General features: G+C 37.4%; 2 protein-coding genes across 4 annotated transcripts in view; one reads left to right on the forward strand and one right to left on the reverse strand.

Annotated features, from left to right (window-relative positions):
* Positions 1-1529: 1529 nt before the first annotated feature.
* LOC5575056 (chymotrypsin-like protease CTRL-1) lies at positions 1530-13356 on the forward strand. The gene is made up of 3 exons (XM_001661726.3): positions 1530-2323; positions 12271-12660; positions 12725-13356. Exons 1-3 carry the CDS (start codon positions 1615-1617, stop codon positions 12976-12978), a joined length of 1353 nt encoding a protein of 450 aa, XP_001661776.3. The 5' UTR covers positions 1530-1614; the 3' UTR covers positions 12979-13356.
* LOC5575057 (collectin-10) overlaps positions 13080-22437 on the reverse strand; it is a 188147-nt gene continuing 178789 nt past the window's right edge. For all 3 annotated transcript variants that reach the window (XM_021843164.1, XM_021843163.1, XM_021843162.1), the window contains 3 exons: positions 19572-19672; positions 19289-19397; positions 13080-14088 (listed from right to left, as the gene is read on the reverse strand). In XM_021843164.1, coding sequence (XP_021698856.1) covers positions 13847-14088; positions 19289-19397; positions 19572-19672 — 452 coding nt within the window. In that variant the 3' untranslated portion in view covers positions 13080-13846. The remainder of the gene's footprint in view (positions 14089-19288; positions 19398-19571; positions 19673-22437) is intronic.

Consider the following 22437-nt stretch of genomic DNA (forward strand, 5'->3'; position numbering starts at 1 on the left):
TTGATGTTTTATTTGGGTTAACCGAAAGGCCATATTGGTGACACCAACTCTCGACTACCTGAAGAGCACTATGCATCAGATCGAATAGGGTGCTTATGCACATACCAACTATCAGAGCAAGATAGTCGTCGGCAAATCCATAAGTTGGAAAACCGCAATTATTGAGTTGCCTCAATAGCGTATCTGCTACGAGATTCCACAAAAGTGGTAATAAGACTCCCCCTTGGGGGCATCCGCAAACACTCATTTTTTGAATTGCTGCTTGACGCAATGTCGAGAAGAGATGTCGGTTTTTGAGCATTTGATGAATCCAATTGGTAATCATTGTAGGTAGCCCATGGTTTCGTGCGGCTTCCAATATGGTATCGAAAGACACGTTATCAAAGGCACCCTCAATATCCAAGAAAACACCCAAGCAGGACTGCTTCTGAGCGAATACTTTCTCGATATCGTATACAACTTGGTGAAAAAGAGTCACAGTGGACTTTCCAGATTGGTAATCATGTTGATTCACATGTTTGCCAAATAAACATCACGAATGTGATGATCGATAATGCATTCCAGACATTTCAGAAGAAAAGAGGTCAGAATAATTGGTCTAAAACTCTTCGCTTCTTCATACGACGCACGTCCTCCTTTCGGGATAAACTCTACAGTAATATCACGCCAGGATCTGGGAATGTACCCGGTAGCAAAACTGCTTACAAGTAGCTTTTTCAAAACATATTTGATAAAGTCAAATCCCTTTTGGAGCAGAACAGGATAAATCCCATCCGCTCCTGGAGATTTGAAAGGAGCCAAACTATTAAGTGCCCATTGAATCGATTCAGTAGTTACGATACTGCGAGCTGAGGCCAGAGACTCGTAACTACATGAAAAGACATTTGGTTCATCCGTAGATGCTATGTCCACACATCCGGGGAAGTGCGTATTGATTAAACATCTAAAACTTCTTCATCGGAAGAAGTAAAGTCACCATTAGGTAAGCGAATTTCGTTCACTTGGAAATCCTTAGATTTTGCAAGGATTTTGTTCAGCCGACTGACTTCACTCAAACTGAATACATTTGTACAAAGGTTATTCCAGCCGGATCGTTCAGCAGAACGAAGAACCTTCTTGTAAGCCTTGTAAGCCAAAATATGCAAAGTATCTTAATTTCACATACTTTTGACATACAGAAAGTTTCATTAAATTCTGAAGGGGTGCTGCCAATCGCGTGTCGAGTTGACGTGAAATCCGTCAGCTGATGAATTGACATATTGTGTCAATTACGTATACTTCATATGGTACGTGAAAATAATGTTATTTGTACAAAATCTTGTTTTACGAAATGGATATTGAAAAAAATAACGAAAATCTGTTTATAATAGCAGGAAGAAAGACAAGAACAATTCAGCGAAACCCATTCAGATGACGAACAACACACTTATACGTATGTGCGACAATGATCGGACTGTTTTATCATTAATCAGCAAAATCTGAGTTTATGAGCCCCTTAAGATGAAGAAGCAAATTAAAACTGGTCTCTAGTTTCAGCCATGACGTGTGCTATTCTTTTCGCATGCCTCCATCAAAAATATTCAGATCTCCAACTGGTTTTCAGTCGTAGCAGGAATGGCATCGGGTGTGAACAGTTTGTTGAACAGCAGTTCGTGTGTGATTGTTTTGGGGTTTCTCGTTTTAATAAATTTGGCGCCAACCGAAACCAGCGTTAATGATGCATCTTGTGGAAAGAGAAAGATCAACCTGCAACAGTTGGTCACCCACGGGTACACAACCAATCCGGGAGAGTTCCCCTGGCACGCAGCGTTATATATGAAATCTGGTTTTCAAAAGTCTTACATATGTGGCGGGACGCTGGTAAATGAGCTCAGCATCGTCACAGCGACTCACTGCGTTGTGGATTCCAGCTCAGGGCATGTTGTCTCCCCGGAAAGCTTATACGTGCAGCTGGGAAAGTTCAAATTGAATTTGTACGCCGATACAGTACAAGAACACGCCGTCCTGCAAGTCATTACTCATGCAGAGTTCCAGCCGACGACGAGCAAATATGACGTAGCTGTATTGAAACTGGCGACTCAGGCCAAATTCACAGCTTATGTTCAACCAATCTGTGTGTTTCCTCAGCCAATGATAAGCTTTAACGACGGATCCGAAAAAGGAATCGTAGTTGGATGGGGTTACACTGAATATGACGCTGTAGCCGATGCCCTACAGGCTACATCGGTGCCACTGATTAGTTATACCAAGTGTTTGGAAAGTAATCCGGATTTGTTCGATAGAACTATTTACGATGGGATGTTTTGCGCAGGTTACACAAATGGTGAGTAAATATCAACAATGCGTAGATGACTCATCTTCAGTCAGTTTTGTTTATCAAATCACATGATAATGATTAATTGTCAGTATAAAAAAAATGCGTAGCTAACTAAATATAAATATAACGAATAGTGCGGCTTCTGAGACCCACAAAAGCCTCGAAATCTACCTAGCAGCACACACCAACCATGCTAAAGTATAAGTCCTCATACAATCACCTTCTGGATTTAAACTTCATGAGGAGCAAACCTTTCCTGTGGTACCTTGATTATCTGGCCAGAAAATTGACATTTGGAACATCAAGATCAACACCGTAAGGTTTTGTTCTTAGTTTATAGCTGGGAGGGAGAAACCAATACGAAATTTATGTACGTCAAGGTGAGCCGAGATTCTGCTGTCACGAACTGTCACTGTGAGCCCAGATCTAAATCAATGGACAAACATGATAAAAGCGCGTAATTGAATAAAACATATTTTTGCATTTTATCAAATGTGGCAAAAAATCGATTGAAAAACTATTCATGTTTATTCAAAAGTACTGTCACAATAGCTCCTTTTATCCCGATTGAATATAAAGTATTCAAATAGGGTCAATGTACCAATAGGGCGATTCAAATTTTAAAAATGTTCGAGAATCCATTATCCCATATGTTCCTTACAATCCTTACCATAAAAATAGTATTCTGTGACATTGTCAGCTTTCTAAGTGGTGATTTAAAGGTGGCCCAAAGACAATGTAGGTTTATATGGAAATTACTATGAAGAAATTTTGAGAAATGTTCCAAACACGCTAGTACTGTAATGTAAGTACCAACTTATTATCCTATAGTTAAAACTCATTCTTCAAATCTTAATAAAGGATGTTGCTGAAGAAACAAATCCATTTTGAGCTAAAATTGTTTGAGATTTTTGTACATGTTTTCAGGGCTTTAATCCCATATTAAGCTAGATAATAGCAAACTAACTCATGAATATCTCTTCTGCTATCGGTCGGATTGAACTTCTCTCTTCAGCAAATTTCTTAATTATATTTAAAGAATGAGTTTTTACTATGGGATAATAAGTTTTTAATTACATTACAGTTCTAGCGTGTTTGGAACATTTTTCAAAATTCCTCCATAGTAATTTCCATATAAACCTACATTGTCTTTGGGCCACCTTCAAATGACCACCTGAAGAGCTGAAAATTTCACAGAACACTATTTTTATGGTAAGGATGGTAAGGAACATATGGGAGATTGGATTCTCAAACATTTTAAAATTTTGAACCGCCCTAATGAACCAATAGTCGCATAGCTAAGAACAAATATTCGTATAAAATCAAAAATTAACGCTAGCGTCATAATTTTAACGTCATCTGCAAGCTTTTTTTCTTGGATTTGTGGGAAAAATATGAAAACTATTAAAACTCATATGTTCGTATTTTTATCGCTTGTGCCACTATAGGAACACATGTGCCTATGGTAGCACTATTTCTTATTTCTGTTCCTATATTAGCACTAGCATCACGGTGTTGGCAAAATACAAATCAAAATCGTATTTTAACAAAAAATTTATATTTTTCCTATGAAGAGTGGATAAAAAGCTCTCGTTTGCTGTAAAACAAGTTCCTAATTCATCAATTATTTCGTAAAATAAAAAATAGTTTCTCTCAGTAGTGCTACTATAGGAACGATAGGTTTACTATTGGCGCAAGGGAGCTCAAATTTTAATCAAAACTCATTTTTTCGATCATTTTTTGCACAAAATCAAGCTGTGTATTAATGGTACTTAGATAAAAAGCTCCTGACCTTCATGACAAAATATATTTTGAAACGATTTATTGCAAAACGGCCGTAAAAAGCCACTAGTGCGACTATAGGGGACTGTCTACTAAGGGAGCACCGACCCTACGCATCATTTTACTTTTTCCAATAAAAACGCAAATGAAATGCATAAAAAACTTTGGCCCTTTTTCCATTTTTGTCCAGAACGATCGAAGGAACACAACAAAAGAAAACTAGCGATTTTCATCAAGTCTGCTTTGATAGTCGTTGGCAAGGTGGAGTTTTCTTGCAATTCGAAATAATTTTGTGTCATATTTCGTGTGTAATATCGGTGCCTCCCTCCCAGGTTTATTGCACCGTGGGTATCATTCTCAACTTTTTCAATGTGTCCGTTCTAGTGGACAACATTGCCGAAGGGATGCAGAATGTCTTTGGCTACGCTGCACTTGATCGGAATATCCTCTTATGAAGCAGCTTTTTTCTATTAAGGTTGAAGATGTAATTTCTATTTAACTCTGCACATACTTAAGACTTTCGGAACTGGCTGAATTATGGGGCCTTACTTAGCCGAATGGTTGGAGTCCGCGGTCACAAAGCAAAGCCATGCTGAAGGTGTCTGGGTTCGATTCCCGGTCAGTCCAGGTTCTTTTCGTAATGGAAATTTCCTTAACTTCCCTGGGCATAGAGTATCATCGTATCTGCCACACGACAAACGAATGCGAACACTAGATTGAGAAGCAGGCTCTGTCCCAGTGAGGACGTTATGCCAAGAAGAAGAAGAACTGGCCAATGTTACTATAGATAATTGTATCTCTGTCACTGACATCTTTGATAATATACCTTATAAATGATGTAAACGATGTGACGAGCCACAAGGCACAGTTCCATCACTTGTTTGAATTGGCCACCACGAAACTCACGAAACCTTTTACGGAACCACTGGGTGACCAATGTAAAGAAATTAAAATGTTTTAAATGTTTTAAAATGATTGATTACCCAACTCAAAACAGTTGCGTAATGCGAAAGCGTTGCGTAATGAAACATTACAGCACTGGTTTCAGTTGCGTGATGACTATTCTCGCACTGCATACTTCAGTGCAGGAAAGTAGGCCGTTTCCTGACAGATTGACGTGATGAAAAACAGCCTAGTACGATGAGAAATTGCAAAAAAAAACTTATTCCGTCCCTTTCCCGTTATACAACAAATTGATAAACATCTTGATCTACTGATTTGCAAGAAATTTACTAAACTCTACATGTTGGAATTCCACTCGATTCTCTTTTTACACTGGTTTCATAGGCCTTGCTTGATGTTTAGAAATTCAAGCGAAAAACTTGTTTGCACGTGCAAAAATAGAATCGGTTGTGAATTGAAATATTTTAAATATAATGCATCATAAAGCAGGGAACAATTTCACCAAAATTAGTAGTATAATCTTCATTTCTTCAATAAAAATACTCTTCGTTGTTCTTGAAGTTGCAAACATTCGCTTTTTTGCATTCATTGTACAACATTTGCACGACACGGGGATTTGCAGTTTTTCTGGTTTTGCGTATAAAAGTTAAAACACCACGTCACTATATAGTCCCCTCGGCTATGCTCAGTGGAAAAGGGGATCTCCAGGGTCAGAATCAGGGAAATCGGTACAAGACACTCACTTATGTTCACAGGTCTACTTCCAGCAGAAACTCTCTCTTAGAGCATCCTCAGAAGTGTGCTCAGGATGGGTGGCATTCACAAACAACGTCTTAAGGGAAATGTACTCAAAGGCCACACTGCCAATTCAATTAAGATCTAACGCAAAGTGAGGGAGGTTTGAAGACTCCTTTCGAGTTCGGAAACGAAGCAAATCTAATTAGTGGTGAATTATTTAACTTTCTGAAAATCCTTTAAAACATTTTGCATTTACGTGTAACATTGTGTATTGAGTGTTTTTACATAAAGATTCGTGTATAATGACCATTTCTTATGATCTAGCTATAACGTGACGTCACATAGGTCTACTTGCGGTTTTTACTCATGCGTGGTGGACTTTTTGCGGACTAACGGCAGGTGGTCGGGGTGGATTTTGCAACGGCTAATGGCGTATCGGGGCGTCCTTGGTTGGTATTTCCATTGATAGGGCACCGGACCAGCAGGGGATCGGGTATTCCTACGTCGCTCGTGGTTGGCGGTCGAGGACCTGGCTTTTCGGAACTTCGGGTGGAGCTTTGGTTGGAATCGGCTTCCTATTCGACGCGGTTTTGCTCCGCCACTTCAATATCTTTCACCGAATCCCAAGATGGCTTCTCTGGTCAGGCATGCAAGGACCCAAGCTTGCCTTTGTTCTAAGGGAATAAAGATGGCGATCTTCCTCCGAACAAAGCTGATAAATACAAAGAAAAAGGCCCCTTTGTGGACCTACCACACTAATTAGTCACACTTCACGTATTACCGCATTTTCTCCAAAACCGCATTTTATATTAGTATTTAGGAATTAGTTTTAGATCATTTTAGACTAAATAATCTAAAAATGTGCATATCGTTACCTTTTTCTTGCTTTTAACTTCAACTTATTTTGTAGTGTTTCAGATGCGCTGGACCATGCTAGGTCACTCTACCCTAGATTAACACAATATAATTTTAGACATTTGACCACGCTTTTTCTACTAACGTTATTAACTACTTTTGAATAACTTCTTCAGAACTAACACTACTAACTTTAGACTTTAAGACTTTTAATGACACTAGATCTAAAATAAAGAACAAACAAATTATTAAAAAAAACTCACTACTAATATCACTTTTGCATGCGAATATTATAAATTTACAACCGCCGCGCACTTACTGCTCGCTTGTACGTTGAGTGCAGAATTAAACTGGCGAGAGTTAGCAAACCGAGATCGACCCTCTAATTCCCCTAAGAAAACGAGCGAACCCGAGTTTGCCGTATTTAAATATTTATTGTTTCTGCGAGTATCACCGCCCCTTGATCATGCCTCTGAGTTGCTGTTTCGGCTGAGTGTCTTTTACCGGCGTTCAAATCGCTGCCAACAGACTGCTAGTTTTGGTGAGTGATACCGCTGGAAGGGATGAGCCTGTGCATGCTATAAAACGTTTGACTTTTACTGTGCGCTCTGTTTTCAAGTTGCCTGTAAGATAGAGCGAGACAGCACCAACACACGGCGCACAGTAAAAGTCATGAGAACAAAAGAATTTATGGCACGTACAGAGGCTCATAGGGAGTGTATGTGTGAGAGACAGTTTGTCCAAAGACAAATTAAAGACCTCCATGTCCCTTGCAGTTGCCCAAAATTTTATGGCTCATAAGGTAATCTAGAATGCTGTGAAAAGTGTACTGCGATCTGTCAAACTTGGGTACCTTTTGCACTACCGAGGGACCGAATGCAGTACTAGAAGTGGTACCCAATCTGAGCCCGAGTGCGACGGACCTGGTTTGTCTCTCACGTTGAGCATAGTCCAGAGTCACATTAAGGAGTAATATTATTATATTTGTGATGGAGTCACAAACCAAAATCATGAAACCATCGGTTACAATTACGTTTAATCTTATACACGATAAAATTCACTTATTATTAGAAAAAAGAATCTCAGCTTTAGTCGAATAAGCTTTTTTGAATTTCACACCAGCCGATTTATAATTCCGTCAGCCGAATTGAAATAATTTTCGGAGACGAAAAAACGTGACATTAAATTTCAAACACAACCGTTCGCACTCGTGGCTTGCTGCGATCCTTAATTATATTGAAATTTTTAATCAAAAACTTCAAATCAAGATTTTTTGAGATTCCTCCTAGTGATTTTTTAAAAATCGGCCCAGAGGTGCAGAATGACCTCAGAAATCGAGCTCTGTGTTCAGTTTCGATGCTGGGTCTGGCCAAAGACCACAGTTTCACGAATCAAACATTTTTTTTTTGTATCGACAAAAGATCACAAGGCGTGGTCTGTAAACCCTATGAACGAAACTTTTTTTGAATACGATATTAAGAATGTTGGTTTATGTTGGATGTTTCTAAAAGCAGGACATCTAGAAAGTTTGAAGGTTTTTTTTTGATTAAAAAAAAAGGTATTCGGACATGAAAAAATTGAAAATTGAAATGTGTGTTCAAAAAGTAATAGATATTGAACGGGAAAGTCAGAAAAACGGGACTAAACAAAACTGTCTGTTCGTACGAAAATCATTAAGAGCAAAAACAACAAACCAATAAAAGGTTTGTTGTGCCCACAAGATTCAATTTTTTTTTTCTTTCCATACGCAAAATGTGATGTATATACCAGAGGAAGATTTCAGAGTTTATTGGTGCCAATGGGGCAATACTCCGAAAAAGTTCGGAAATCACTAATCTCCTGCGTTTTGTTCAAATTTGGGTGAAGGTCATTTTTTAAATTTACTTCTACTAGCGCCAACCAGAGGACGTATACAAATATACTCAAAAACTCTTTTATTTGTACTAATTACATCAATAGATAAAATCGTTTAATTGACGAGTTTCCTCGAATAAAAATCTGTTCTTCTGAATTGATTCGCAAATTTGGTTTCGATTCATATAGAATTATAGAATGATAGTCAGATCAATCCGTAGCAGCTGTCAGGTTTACTTTGTTATCAAAGATAATAAGCATGAGTGTACAGATAACTGCGCAATAAAATCGATACATTCGCATTGTGTGGTAACACAGCGTAACAAAAACGACATTTTTGCCTGTATCAAGGACCACATTATGTGTCTCGAGTAGATTTTGGGGTTGCTAAATCTGATGCCGTTCTCAGAAATGTTCCAGCACGTCACAATTTTTAGCTACAGGTCACCAAAGTTGTATGAAACACTGATTTAATTGATGTTTGCATGAAATTTTAAGTATGATTTATCAAGCTTTTTTGTGATCTAATCCACCAAGCACACAAAATAGGACTTTAGCTTTCATTTCAGATATAATTTGGGTGTAATTTCAGGATTGAATTTGGATTAAAACGAATTTTTCTACAAGCTTTCAGTCTCCATACAAAATTCATCGTTTCTCTTATATGGCAAAATACAATACTTTTCGAAACCATCACAAAATAGCTTTTGTGCATTGAAAGTATTATAAACTTTGTTCATAAGTATTGTTACACACATGAAGATTGAATTCTGTGGCAAATTAAGCAAATAAATTGCCAAACAAGATGGCGAACTTGCATGCAAGTTGGCTGAAATAGACAAATTTTGCATTTTCAACAGCAAATATCTCTTAAACTAGACGTGCTATGATATTTCTGAAAACGGCAATGGATTCAGAAAACCTTAATTATGTAAATAGCGGTATTTTGGTGCTTGAGATAAAATCGTGTTCTGCAGTGTAATTTTTACCATATAAAAATATCGCCTACACAATTGTACGCATAAGGACGTTTCACAACATCTTATACTTAAAACCTTACTCATTTGACCATAACGTGAAAGGGGATTTCATTATTCGTAAATTCTGGTTGTCTGGGTGAATTTGTCTTGAATAGTTCCCAAGAATTTTCTATCAATTGTATTTATATTGAAAATTTTGCAAGAAATTTTTTAAAGATTTTTTAATTTAATAATTTAATTGTTTAATTCAATAATTTGTTCAAGGACTTGGGACCAAATAGGGGATTTCCATAAAATACGTTGTGTTTTTTCTTTTTACTGCCGTGTTTTTTGTGCAATCAGAAAATTCTTCAATAATAACGAATATTAAGAGATGAGGTGCATGCTCTCAACACCTTTAAGCGGCGGTTCAAACGGTACTTTTGTGTAAAGTGGATTTTTGCGAAGTTCTAAGAATCAATTGAAATTTCCAAGCTGTATTAGCGCCCCGTAATAATATGACCTTTTTTACGCAGAGTTTAGCGAAACAAACCTTCATATCCTACTTCCTTGAACACATAACTTATGTTAAGGACAATCTTGGACTCTTGAGTTCATTTTCGTATTCAACATTAAAAAGACGTTCCTCTAAGAAGTACAAAAAGCTTTGTTCTATGGTTTCTCGAACAGCTTGAAAGGTTCGATAATTTATACGCAGAAATGATCGATTTTTCACTGATTTCTACACCTCCGGCAGACAACGTGTTGGTAACTACCGAATAAAACTGTTTTTACGGCGAAACGTGATGGTTTTCACCGGAATATTTGCGTTTGTTTGCTAGCGAAAAAAGATTCCAGCAACATTTACACGAACATAATTTTGTTTTTTTTTTCTAGATTTGCACTCATATTCATGAATAATATTTTCGTTTTCCGGGATTCGGTTCATTTTCAGTTCAGTTCATTTTCATAACATAAAAACACACTTTATTCCCAAAATCTTGATTTAGATTCCAGATTTTGAGAATGGAAACCCCCAACGGTGGTAATTGTAGTTGCGTTGACATGGTATTCCTACAAGATTGTGAGTGAAATGTTCTTCCAAGTGTTTGCATGGTCGACGTAGCCACCAACACTACCTATGCTGAAAAAATCGCATTCTTCCCAGCTGTATTCTTGAGTCTTTCAACAAATCGGTCGCATTATCTGTGCATTTGCTAAAGATTGACTGGGAGAGACTTTTCTTACGTTTGTCATTTGCAAACGTATACGTCGTTTTATCCGTCCAATCAGTGAGTTTTATGAACGATTATATGGATGGATTGACGTTAACACCAGGTCACAGTCATAGCAACCTGGTTTATATGCTCAACCACGGACTGCACGCCGCGGTTGCTAAGGTAAAATTTTCTAAGTGTTTGACGTTTCGTGGCCTTGTTGTTTACGGTTTGGACTTAGAAAATTTCTGTCCGCGTTGGTGAAGCAACTTAGCTATGCAACGCTTCCTGAGGGTTTTCCTGGGCACATCCACGTGTTCAATGATGTTGATCGGTCTCTATCAGGACAAACGAACGTGATATTTCGGCTACTGGTAATACAGGTAAAGTAGCGGAAAATCGTTCAAACCGCTGATTGGAAATGCTAAAAGTTCGGAAGCATCCACGCATTGTGCGTGGATAATTATAGAGAAGTGTGGTACTATTTACATGCTAAGTACCGACAGGATGAAACACGGTCTTATCAGTAAACTTTGCAATACCATATCTTTGCTGATAAGCGTTGAAGACCGATTGAAATTGTATGCAACCATGAATGAAGACCGTACACAAAATTTGCCCATCTCCCGCTTGTTCCATGTAAGTTAGTTATTCCGAAACTGGCTTTGGGGCCGAACTTTGACCATTAAGATGATTACAGTCTTCGGGAGAGTTGTACAGGACAGTGCTCGCTTCCTTTCAGGATATGTCATGGTAAGAAAAAATCACAACTACGTGGCACTTGATCATATGGATGCAACGTTCGTCCAACAGTCAAAAATCGTTGCACCAACATCACATTTTTTCACATACTTTGTATGATCTTGGGATATTGCTGGCTGCATTCCTGCATCCTGCCCGAGAGCCGAATGTAGCCCTCGAGGGCCAAGGATACAGTCCGCGGAATATTTTTGGATAAGGTTCATCAGTTTTTGAAAATAAAGGCAATGCATTGGATCATGTTAAATTTTTGAATTTAAGTTTAAGTAAAACAATGGTCTCTTATACTAATTAATAATATATGATAATAACATAGAGTTTTGCATATACAAAAACTAGTATATGCAAAATTCTATGTTATAATCATATATTATTAATTAGTATAAGAGACCATTGTTTAACTTAAACTTAAATTCAAAAATTTAACATGATCCAATGTAAAATACCTTGTGATATTTTGTCTAAGAAAACAAAAACAATTTTGGTTGAATAAAAATAACATTTAGCAAGGGTTACCAAAACAAAAATTAACAAAGAATTTCAGCAGTACATTGTACTCTTTCCATTCGTAGTAGAATGAACATGGTTGCTTATCCCTGATTAAAAGCAAAAATTTCAAAGAATATTAATAAAAAACATGATTACGGGCCTGAATACACACTCAATCTGTTCCGTAAAAATAACTGGGTTTTGGAACTACCGAAAAAGTCAGTACACCGTGAGCTAAACTATCCGAATAAACACTCTGCAAACCGGGTGTTTCTTCGGATAAGTTGGTGTATGTGCTCATGTCAATCCGTTTCCCTCTTATAGTTTAAATATTTCAGGACAAATAAGCATTGTTCCCAAAAAATATTTTAAAACTGTTATATGTCTCATATTTCAGGAACGAACGTTTGCAATGGCGATAGTGGCGGAGGGTTGTACATTACTCGAAACGGTGTTTGGTATCTGATTGGAATCGTTTCGTTCACTGCTGCCCGGGAAGAACAATCAAACTTGTGTAGCACCCATGACTACACGGGATTTACCAAGGTTTCAGCCTTCGAAGAGTTCATCGTGAAATCCTGTGGATTGGATGTGCCACCCCGAGTTGACGTGACCGATCATCCAGGTGGCAAAAGACAGAAATATATATACGCGTCGAATTTTGAACCACATGAAAAGATGAACTGGTTCCAGGCTGGGGACTATTGTCGATCGCTTGGGAAGCATTTGGTGGAAATTAAGTCCGCACAGGATAATGCCAAGGTTCAGGACATCGTACGATTGGGTGGTATGGTTCACATGTTGGTTTGATTGAATAGGAAATGATCACTTGTTTATTTTTTTTTCTGTAGGAATGGAGATAGATGTGAATGGAGGATCTAAGAACAAACAGTATTGGATCGGGGCTAACGATTTGGCAATGAATAGAGTGTTCAGGTGGCAATTCAGTGGGAAACGTGTAATGTTTACTCACTGGAGAAACAATGAACCTAACAATATGCACAATAATGAGCATTGCGTAGCGGTCATAGGAAATAAGCAAGCATATTGGTTGGATGCAAATTGCAGAGGGAAACGGCAGGTGCTTTGTGAATATTGGAAATAAATTTGACGATTGTTATTTTGAAGATTGATACTAGTTTTATTACACTCTGGCCGGCAACACAAATGAGAGTAAATCGATTTTACGCTCTGTTTCCTTAAGAATAGCTATTTTCTACCGAATTATCTTACCTCATTTATAATTTCCTATCATAATCTTTCGCGTAAAACTTAATCACTGGTCCAACGAATCGATCACTGCTTCAATGTAGAATCTCTTCATGCATAAATATTGTTTTTTTTACATTTTTACACAGCTTATTGACTTACAACTATTCTTCGATGTAACGCTTGTCGATGGTTTTAAGTTAAGTAATAAGAACATTCGCTTCTTATCGTATAAAGTTATGAACAGACTTGAATCTTTGAAATTGGCTCAGGTTCACGAATGAATACTTAAAATAAGGAAAACAAATGCTTCTGATAAGGAGGATGGTGATAAAAACGATGAGTAACAGATAAAGATTTACATATTGGGAGATTTACAAACAAGTTTCATATTTGGTATGTCCTACGCTGTCAACGTAAAAAGTATGAAACGTATCGAAATAGTGAATCACTATTAGTGATGGAAATAGTTGATGCTTATTTTCGGCTTCAAGCTACGAAGTGGGTGAATGTATTTATTTCAATCGTTTGCTCTTATTCTGATGATTTCGAGAACCTACCAATCAAAACAAATGCAAATGAAGGACATAAGAACGGCCAACCCGAAATGGTAATGGCACAATGTTGAGAAGGAAGACAAAAATAACGATTAGAGCAATAACAGCGTATTAACGAAACATATTTAAAATTGAAGATCGAAACTTTCTTCAGAATGAATTCCTTTGTAATCACCATATCCATCCATATCTGCAAGCCAGTGCGCCCTAAACTTCACAAATAAAGTACGTCTCGAAGCTGCACGGCGTATCGTTCCACTTGAGTCCTTTTCCGTCTCGATTCCACAGCTCCAGACAGTGTTCTTCTTCGCCATTTTCATATCGGAAGTTGTTGGGTTCACCCGCGTTCCAGTTGGTGAATGACAGTGGTCGTCCGTTAGAGATCCAGAAGAAGCTGCCTTCTTCGGCTAAATCCGTACCAGACGTCCAGAAGTGCTCAGCAGCTAGACCTAAAATTAAAAATTAACGATTTAGTACACGGCGAGTTAAAAGTAAAACTAAAACGTAACAATTTCTTATACCAAGTGTTGTTTTTGTAGATAAATTGCCAGATTATCCAATATAACCGGAAGGAACGGTCTGATCGAAGACCTTTAGATTAAATTTCTTACTGCTTCTTTAACATTGGAGTTTACAAGCCAATGAATTTCCATAGCTTGGGATTTATGCCCTGAAACATCCCGGATCGATCATCAAGATACATCCTTGGAATAAAATTGCTAGACATGAATTTAATGTAATTGTTGTGAAAATTCTTGGTGAAATTCTAGGACAAACATTTGAGTGATTTCTTAGAGGAGCCACTGAAAATAGTTCATATATAATCCATCTAGAAATTTCTTTGGAAACTCATAGAGAAACTACTGAAGGAATCCATCAACGAATTCTGAAGAAAATGATGAAAATCTAATGGGAAGATATTTGAGAAAAAAATATAAATCCCTGAAAAGTTTTCTGAAGGAATTATTAGATTATGTACAGAGAAAGCTCTGGAAATTTTCTGAGTTTAGTTTTCAGGCGAAGTCACTTGCGCATTTATGATAAAAAGATATTTAGAGATATTCCTGGAGCTAAGAGACAGATCAGGGCTGAAAATTTCTATAACAACGTAAAAGAAGAAGAAGAATTCCTGCGGAAACCAATGGAGGAATTCTTATACGAATTACTGAAGGAAATCTTTCAGGATATCCCGTATATATCCTGGCATTGATTATGGCGTGGCGAGAAAAAGCAGTGTTTTAGGTGAATAATAAATTATGTTTTCAACGCTAATCGAATCTATGGATGAATTGTTGGTTGCAGGAGAAGCTTTGCAGTAGTTTCTGGAATAATTCTAGAAAATATACTTGAAACATTGCTCCCTTTGGTATTAATACAAAAATCTCGGAAGGAATCCATATGGATATTTGTTGAGCAAACCCTGAAGATTTTTCTTAAGAATTCTCAAACAAACTTTTGTTGGAATTTTTAAAACTTCAAGGAGAAGCTTGAAAGAATTTTTAGATTGATTGTAAAATACACTCAGAAACTTTTGGAATAACACCCCAATTCGGACATTGCCTCTTTGCATAATATGAGCGCTTTATTGAATAAGAAAATAAAACTATATCCGCGATGTTTTATGTAAAAGTTATAGTAACTGAAAAAGGTTAAACTTCCCGTGAAAAAGATTGAACTATAGAACCAACAAAAATCCTTATGAAATTCCACGGAGGATCTAATAGAAGATTTCTTGGACATATGTTTGAAGGAATTAGTGGGATGAATACCTTAAATCAGCGGTTTTCATACCGTGCTCCACGAAGCACTTGTTGCTCCACGAAGTTTTGGAAGCTGCTCTGCGACAGTTTTTAAAATTTGTGCCAATGCCTTGATATCGACATTCTGCATAAGGGCTTATCCGCATTGATTGTTGCTCTCTTTGCAATATTGTAGAAAACTGTTTCACCATTCGTGACATGTTTTTGTGCTGTAAGAGATCACTACATCTTGCTCCATGAGCAAGAAATATTACGAATATCTTTAATTTGGCGAAAGAAAAAATCGATGGAGACAAATCCATTATGATAGTTAAGCACTTATGAGCAGAGTTGGGAAAAGTTCTGAGATTCACACTACAGTAGGCAAGCGTAGCGAATCACAGTCACCGGAGCCAGTGAAACTCACGCGTATCGCTGCTGTAGGCAAAATGCCTTGAAAATAGCAAAACACCCGTTGCTTAGGGCAACTCGAAACTACTGTAGAAAAATGCTCTATTTCCCGCTGCATTTCCCGCATTTGCAGCCTTCAATGACACTCCTGATTTAGAAAATTCATGTATCCAACATAGGCTACTTGATGAGATTCACAATTTTGAGCTACTGTATGGACCTTTGCACGGGTTCACTATTTGACGTTTTAGCGGTGCCATGTTATTTATGTGACCATGGCAACCAGTGAATTCGGCACCGCTCAAACGTCAAATTAGTGAACACGTGCATCGGTCCATAAGGAGAGCCACGTGATTTTCGCAAAAACTCAAGCCTACTACTATTACAATTCCTAGCATTGCTTATGAGGGTATATTGCTGGAATATCTGTTTAAGGAGCAAACAACTGATCTGTTTAAGGAGCAAAAAACTGATCGCGTTTAAAATTTGATCCGATCCGATTGATTTTTTCTCCAGATTTGTGCTCTTGAAATTTTAAGTGTTTTAAGTTCATTTTCACCAAATGATGTTCTCGATGAAATACAGTTAATACGAGTGTTTCACACACGGTGTGAACATCTAACATCGATATCTATTGAACTAGAAGGTGTGCGATATTGAAAGTTGAATTGAATTGAAAGATAAATTTGAATAAGTAAAGATTTGTAAAGTCTATTACACGACACTGTAGACGGCCTTACAGTTGAGCTTGAGCTTGATTGGCCGCCCGTGGTTGCTACTCCAGTTTCGCCAGATCAGCTGCACTTACACAAGGAATCAACCAGATGACTGCTTGAGATCAACAGGCACCCTCAGTGTATAAGTGCTGGTGATCTTCTATTCTATTTTTAGGCAACAATGGTACCTGCCACGTCAGAATGCAGACCAATGTGGGGAAGGGGAAGGAATTGATGATGCATTCAACTAGCTCCCACGGTTGACCGTATATACCACTGCGTCAACACCAGTTTATGCGGGAAGGGTTAAAGGGTGGGGTAATTTTTGTGACAGAGAGGCTTGCTGGTGTGGTTAGCAGACTGCCTAAGTATCAGGCGTAAAGGAAGGCATGCTTTAATGATCAACGAATGGAAGCGTAGGGGGAAACGGTTTATTTCTGTCCGTCTCGGGTTCTAGCAAATGCTATGAACTGTGATAGATACATCAACTGTGATATATTAAGAGTGATAGATAGAAGCAAGTGAAAGATATAACTACAAAGTACAAGGAATGGGACGGGCCTGGGATTGAACCCACGGCCTTCTGCTTATGAAGCAGAAGCGGTAACCATTAGACCACCAACCCCGTCTTACTGAAGACGGCCTTACAGTTGAGGTCGAAATACGGGTATCTGTCAAAGGATACAAACTCTAGTGGAATTAAATGGTATAGTACTAAATTCGGTTTTTTCATTTACTTAAATGTTTGTAGATCGTAGTAGACATGGAATAAACGGTGTCTTGTTTTGGTCGCGATTCTGACGAACAGACGAATTTTCTTTACGTGCATCCGACACTACATTTTGGCGACGAGGTGGATTGGTAAGTGTAGATGGCGTATGGTGGTTATGTTATTTTGGTGCAGAACTCAATGACAAACGACACATGGAAGAAGGTAGGTGCTAGTGCAGATGACAACACCAGCTCAATACTATAACCATCCATAACGGAACGGTAGGTGACCGTAAAACCGTCTCCGGTTTGATATAAATTTCTGGCTTTAGCAAAATCATTTTTCTTTCAAAGATTGCTTCCATTCTATAATCATTTTGGATAAAGTTGAGCAGCAACGGATGAAAACATCGAGCAAGCGTGTCATATTTTCAACCAAACAAAGGCTGCTATGATGTTTGGTGTAATTGGAAATGGCAAGTTTGCGTGGGGTGTGGTTAATGGATTTGAGGGATTTTGAGAAGGATATGCACGATGTAAAGCAAACAAAATATAATATGCATAATTTTCATACAATGTTAGAGAACCATCTTTGTCGTTAAGCTTTTCGTTCAAAAGCGAATGGGATATGGTATATTTTTCGTCATGATACAGATTTTGAATAACGGCAGCGTATCGTGTTGTTTTATATTGAACCAAACCTTTGGTAAAATTGTATGAAACATCAACAAAATATTCAAATCACGATAACTTTTTTTTTTTGCTTTCAGATATTGTCTCACCATTTTTACACATGTTCTCAAAAAACTATTCTTCTTTTCAGGATCTGTGTTGATTTTGAGCATTGCTCATCTGGATCCAAAGATATTCCAAAATTCTTTGGGAGACAGACGCGTAGCCATAACTCACTTAAATATCTCAAGGTACAGATTTTCTATCGTTTTCGGATATTCTATTTTCGGAACAATATAATAATCAGAGTATGTTTTGAAAATATGAAGGAATTTGGTGAAGCAGTATTTAAGTAATAAGCATTTATGTTTCTGGTACCACGTTCGCCAAATAATGGTCTTAAAAACTTCAAAAAACTTTATAACAAATAGTTAACAACTACCCAAAAGCTAAACATTACATATAGTTTGCAATTGGATTAAATGGACAAATTGATGTGAAGTGTTACGAAAAAGTTACACGTCTTCTCAGTGAGAATCGAACTCACGACTCCTTGATCTCTAGTTAGGGCGCGTTTCCCCTACGCCACGAGAGGACTCATGAACGCAGAAGTCAACCTGAATTCGAATTCAGCTCAATAATCACGTGGTCCTTTTCCGCAAAGTGCACCTCTTTCGGAAGAATTAGCTGCCCATCCAAACACAACGCTTTCTATATATATCCAATGCCTAGCCCGAGAGCGCATTATTTTTTAGGCATTGAAATAGCACACTACAATAGCAAATAGTTAACCATTTTTTCAGAGAAGCTCTTTATTACCTGACATTGTATAGCCCACATTTTTTTATATACATTGACTAAAATAAAATGGCTGCCGAAGAAATTTTATAGGGGAAGTGTCGGTCCCCCATGGAATATGGAATATTATATTTTCAAAACCAGATGACGACGGATCGTCAATATCGACACCGATTTTAAAAATATAAGATATTACTCAGAGCTTGTTAAAAAATGGGGCAAAAATATTGAGAAACCAAAAAGTTATTGCAATTTGATTAATATCTTGTGGTGAAAAATTGCAGCTGCTGGTAGATGGGTTGAGGATAATGGTTACTGATTATATTGATTTAGTCAGCGTTGTACAAAGGTAATTAGTTATTTATTCGCAATTCGGCCAAACAACCCTTTCGACCAAATAGCATTCGGCCAAACGCCATTCGGCGAAATTACCGAACACAAGTAAATCAATTATCCCATCCATCAAGATTAATTAAATTCAACTGCATTGTAATTGACATTCACGTATCACCCGTAGCAGAATACATTGCTTTCACGAAACACCTCCCTTATCTCCTTCTTGATAAACCCAAACCATCAGTGAACATTGCATTGAACATTACCATAGTCCTTGACATATTTCTCCAGACGATCGTTTTCCTCCTGTGACTGGATGCTGGCGAGTTGCATTCCATGGTATCGGCAGTACTGTAGGGCTTTGAACCAGTTAGCCTAGAAAGGAAAGGAAATGTAAGACCGTCGACCAATGTACTCAATGAATTTGAAGAATCCGTTGAGCAAAATTTAACAAACTAGTTTTGCCTTTACTACTTTCACTTACAGATGAAGAACATAGCATGAACTCGTATTACAGTGGAGCATAGCAGCAGACGACGAGTAACTTACCTTGAAGAAAATGCTAAGATAGTACCGCTTTTCGCCCAGTTTCAACAGTGGCATGGTCCATCTCGTGGGGACACTGGAATCTTCGACGCAGTTTGGACAATCTGAAAAAAGAGAGGAGGGCCCATCAAATGTGGATTCGTATGTTATGTTGCAAAATAATTGAACACATTCAATTCCATTATTGGATAATGCTGGATGTCTTGCTAAATATATCGCATTTGTACTCGTACGCATAGCCAAATGTGTTTGAGGGCATCAAAGTTCCAAAGGCGAGAAAATAAATTCACGGGTATGTTTGAATCGCGCAAGATTTGCCGATTATTTTTCAATAACAACAATAGATTGGTTTCACGCTGTGTGATTATCGCCGCCAGTAATGGTGGATTGTATTCAAATTTATCACCATATTGGTTCACAGTTTGCGGTTTGTAGCTTGGCAGTTGGCATTTAACGAATGATGTCTACTTTCTGAAGTGCCATCCAGTGCTGTCTGTACCTGAATTCGGGCTAAACTTTTATGACGTGAAGGTTGTCGAACGATATTTAAATTTAGTACCATGAATGACCAAATGTACCAAAGAAATTGAAAATGGTTTCTATATATGCCCTCTTCATCGTTTTGAATTGAGTCACGTGAATTGAGTTATATCAGCACGTGTAATCCAAAAAAAAATCCTGCCAGGGCCAAAAATCAAAAATTAAAGTTTCCTATCCAAGAGAATACGCATTAACCTTTCGTAAATCTGAAATGCATTATTTTTATTACTATTTAAAATACCTGAAGAGTTATAACTCAAATATAGACAGAAATACGATATTTTTCGAATTTCACTATTTTTTCAAGTGTTCTCTAACGAAGCCAAATAAAATTTCAAACAAAAACATCCTTTACACAATGAACTTGAACTCACCACTGCGAAAGATTTTGATAAAAACATATTTTACTAGTTATTTTTTTAACAAAAACAAAATGTAGGGTCTGTGCTGACCTGATAAGAATTGATTTTCTGAAATCAAAATGTCAAATGTTAACGATTATTAAATCAAACAAATTTATCGCAGATGCTGGTTGAAAAAGCCTATAGAAAAATATAAAAATATTTGATTGTTTGGAAAAGTACTATGATTTCCATTATCAAAGTCGTGCCCATACTTTCTGGGACACCCCATAAAACTTCAAGAAATAGGGTAAGGACTGTTTATTTCGTTCTTAATCGCTAATAGTTGGCGCCAGCGGCAAAAATTACACACAACAACCTTTCGAACATTCAGTTTCTCTCACTGGCCGCCGAGCAGCGTTTGTATTCCACTCATTGATCGCGCTACACTGGATTCTCAAATTTCTTAAACTTCCAACACAAGCGCATGGAAGAATGGTAGTCGAGAGCTGTCAAAACGTAGGAGAAATAATGAAAAACGTTAATTACTAGCAATTAGGAAACTGGATCGAAAAATTAGTAATTAGAAATTAAGCGTAATGTGAAAACTTAACTGTTAGTGTTTAGTTCATCTTCCATGGTGCTTTTTTTTGCTTCAGGATTTCGTTTTTACCACACCACTGAGAAAGAGCCATCTATTGCCTTTTCAATTTTGAATATCGCCCTATCCGCTCAATAACCATTACCATTTCGTGGTTTAATGACTACAGCTTGGCAAGCAGACGGCCATGGGTTCAATCCCAGGCCCCTTCGAAAAATTTTGTACAGTCACCCCCCAAAATTTTTCAGATGAATCAAATTCCAATCCAATGAGTCATTTTCCCGCATATTTACCCAAGCATTCATTAATGGATTACACTGCGGAACACGTTTTTATCTTAAGCACCAAAATACCGCTAGTCACTGAATTAAGAGTTGCTGTATCCATTGCCGTTTTCAAAAATATCAAAGCACGTCTAGTTTTTGAGATATTGACTGTTGAAAATGCAAATCTTGACTATTTCAGTCAACTTACATGCAAGTTTGTCAGCTTGTATGACAATTCATTCGCTCAATTTGCCACAGAATTCAAACTTCATGTGCATACAACTACCGAAAAGCTAAACATTACAACTAGAGATCGGGGAGTCGTGAGTTCGATTCTCACTGAGAAGACGTGTAACTTTTTCGCAAATCTTCACATCAATTTGTCCATCTAATCCAATTGCAAATTATATGTAATGTTTAGCTTTTCGGTAGTTGTTAAACTTCCACTCGGCTGGTTGGCCGTAAACCACGATTCATAATTAAAACAAGTATTCATGTGCATGGCAATTATTATAAAAAGTTCATAATACTTTCGATGCTCATAAGTCATTTTTTGGTGGTTTCGAAAAGTATTATAAAATATTGTACTTAGCATATAAGAGAAACGAAGAATATTGTATGAAGACTGCAAACATGTTGAAAAAAATTGATTTTATTTCAATTTAATCGTGCAATTTCAACCAAATTACATCTGAGTTGAAAGTTTAAGTAATATATTGAATGCTTGAGGTATTAGAATACAAAAACGTTTGATAAATCATACTTTAAATTTCATGTAAACATCAATGAAAACAGTATTTTAGACAACTTTGACGACCTATAGCTAAAAATTGTGACGTGCTGGATCATTTCTGAGAACGGCATCAGCTTCAGCAACCCCAAATCTCCAGACACATAATTTGATCCTTGAGACACGCAAAAATGTAATTATTGATACGCTGTGTCAATAAGGTCCTAAAGCCCTGTCCCAATTTTGGTGCCAAACGCTTAAGTTTAGGTCAAAAACATATGTTTACTCAATTTTCTAATGTTTTCCGATAGTTTAAGTCCAAAAAACATTTTTTTAAGTTTTTTTTTAACTTTGTCACACCCCTTGGTTTAAACTCAAATTTTGGGTGTAT

This window comes from Aedes aegypti, chromosome 2 (assembly GCF_002204515.2).
Source record: "Aedes aegypti strain LVP_AGWG chromosome 2, AaegL5.0 Primary Assembly, whole genome shotgun sequence".
NCBI classification, from domain to species: domain Eukaryota; kingdom Metazoa; phylum Arthropoda; class Insecta; order Diptera; family Culicidae; genus Aedes; species Aedes aegypti.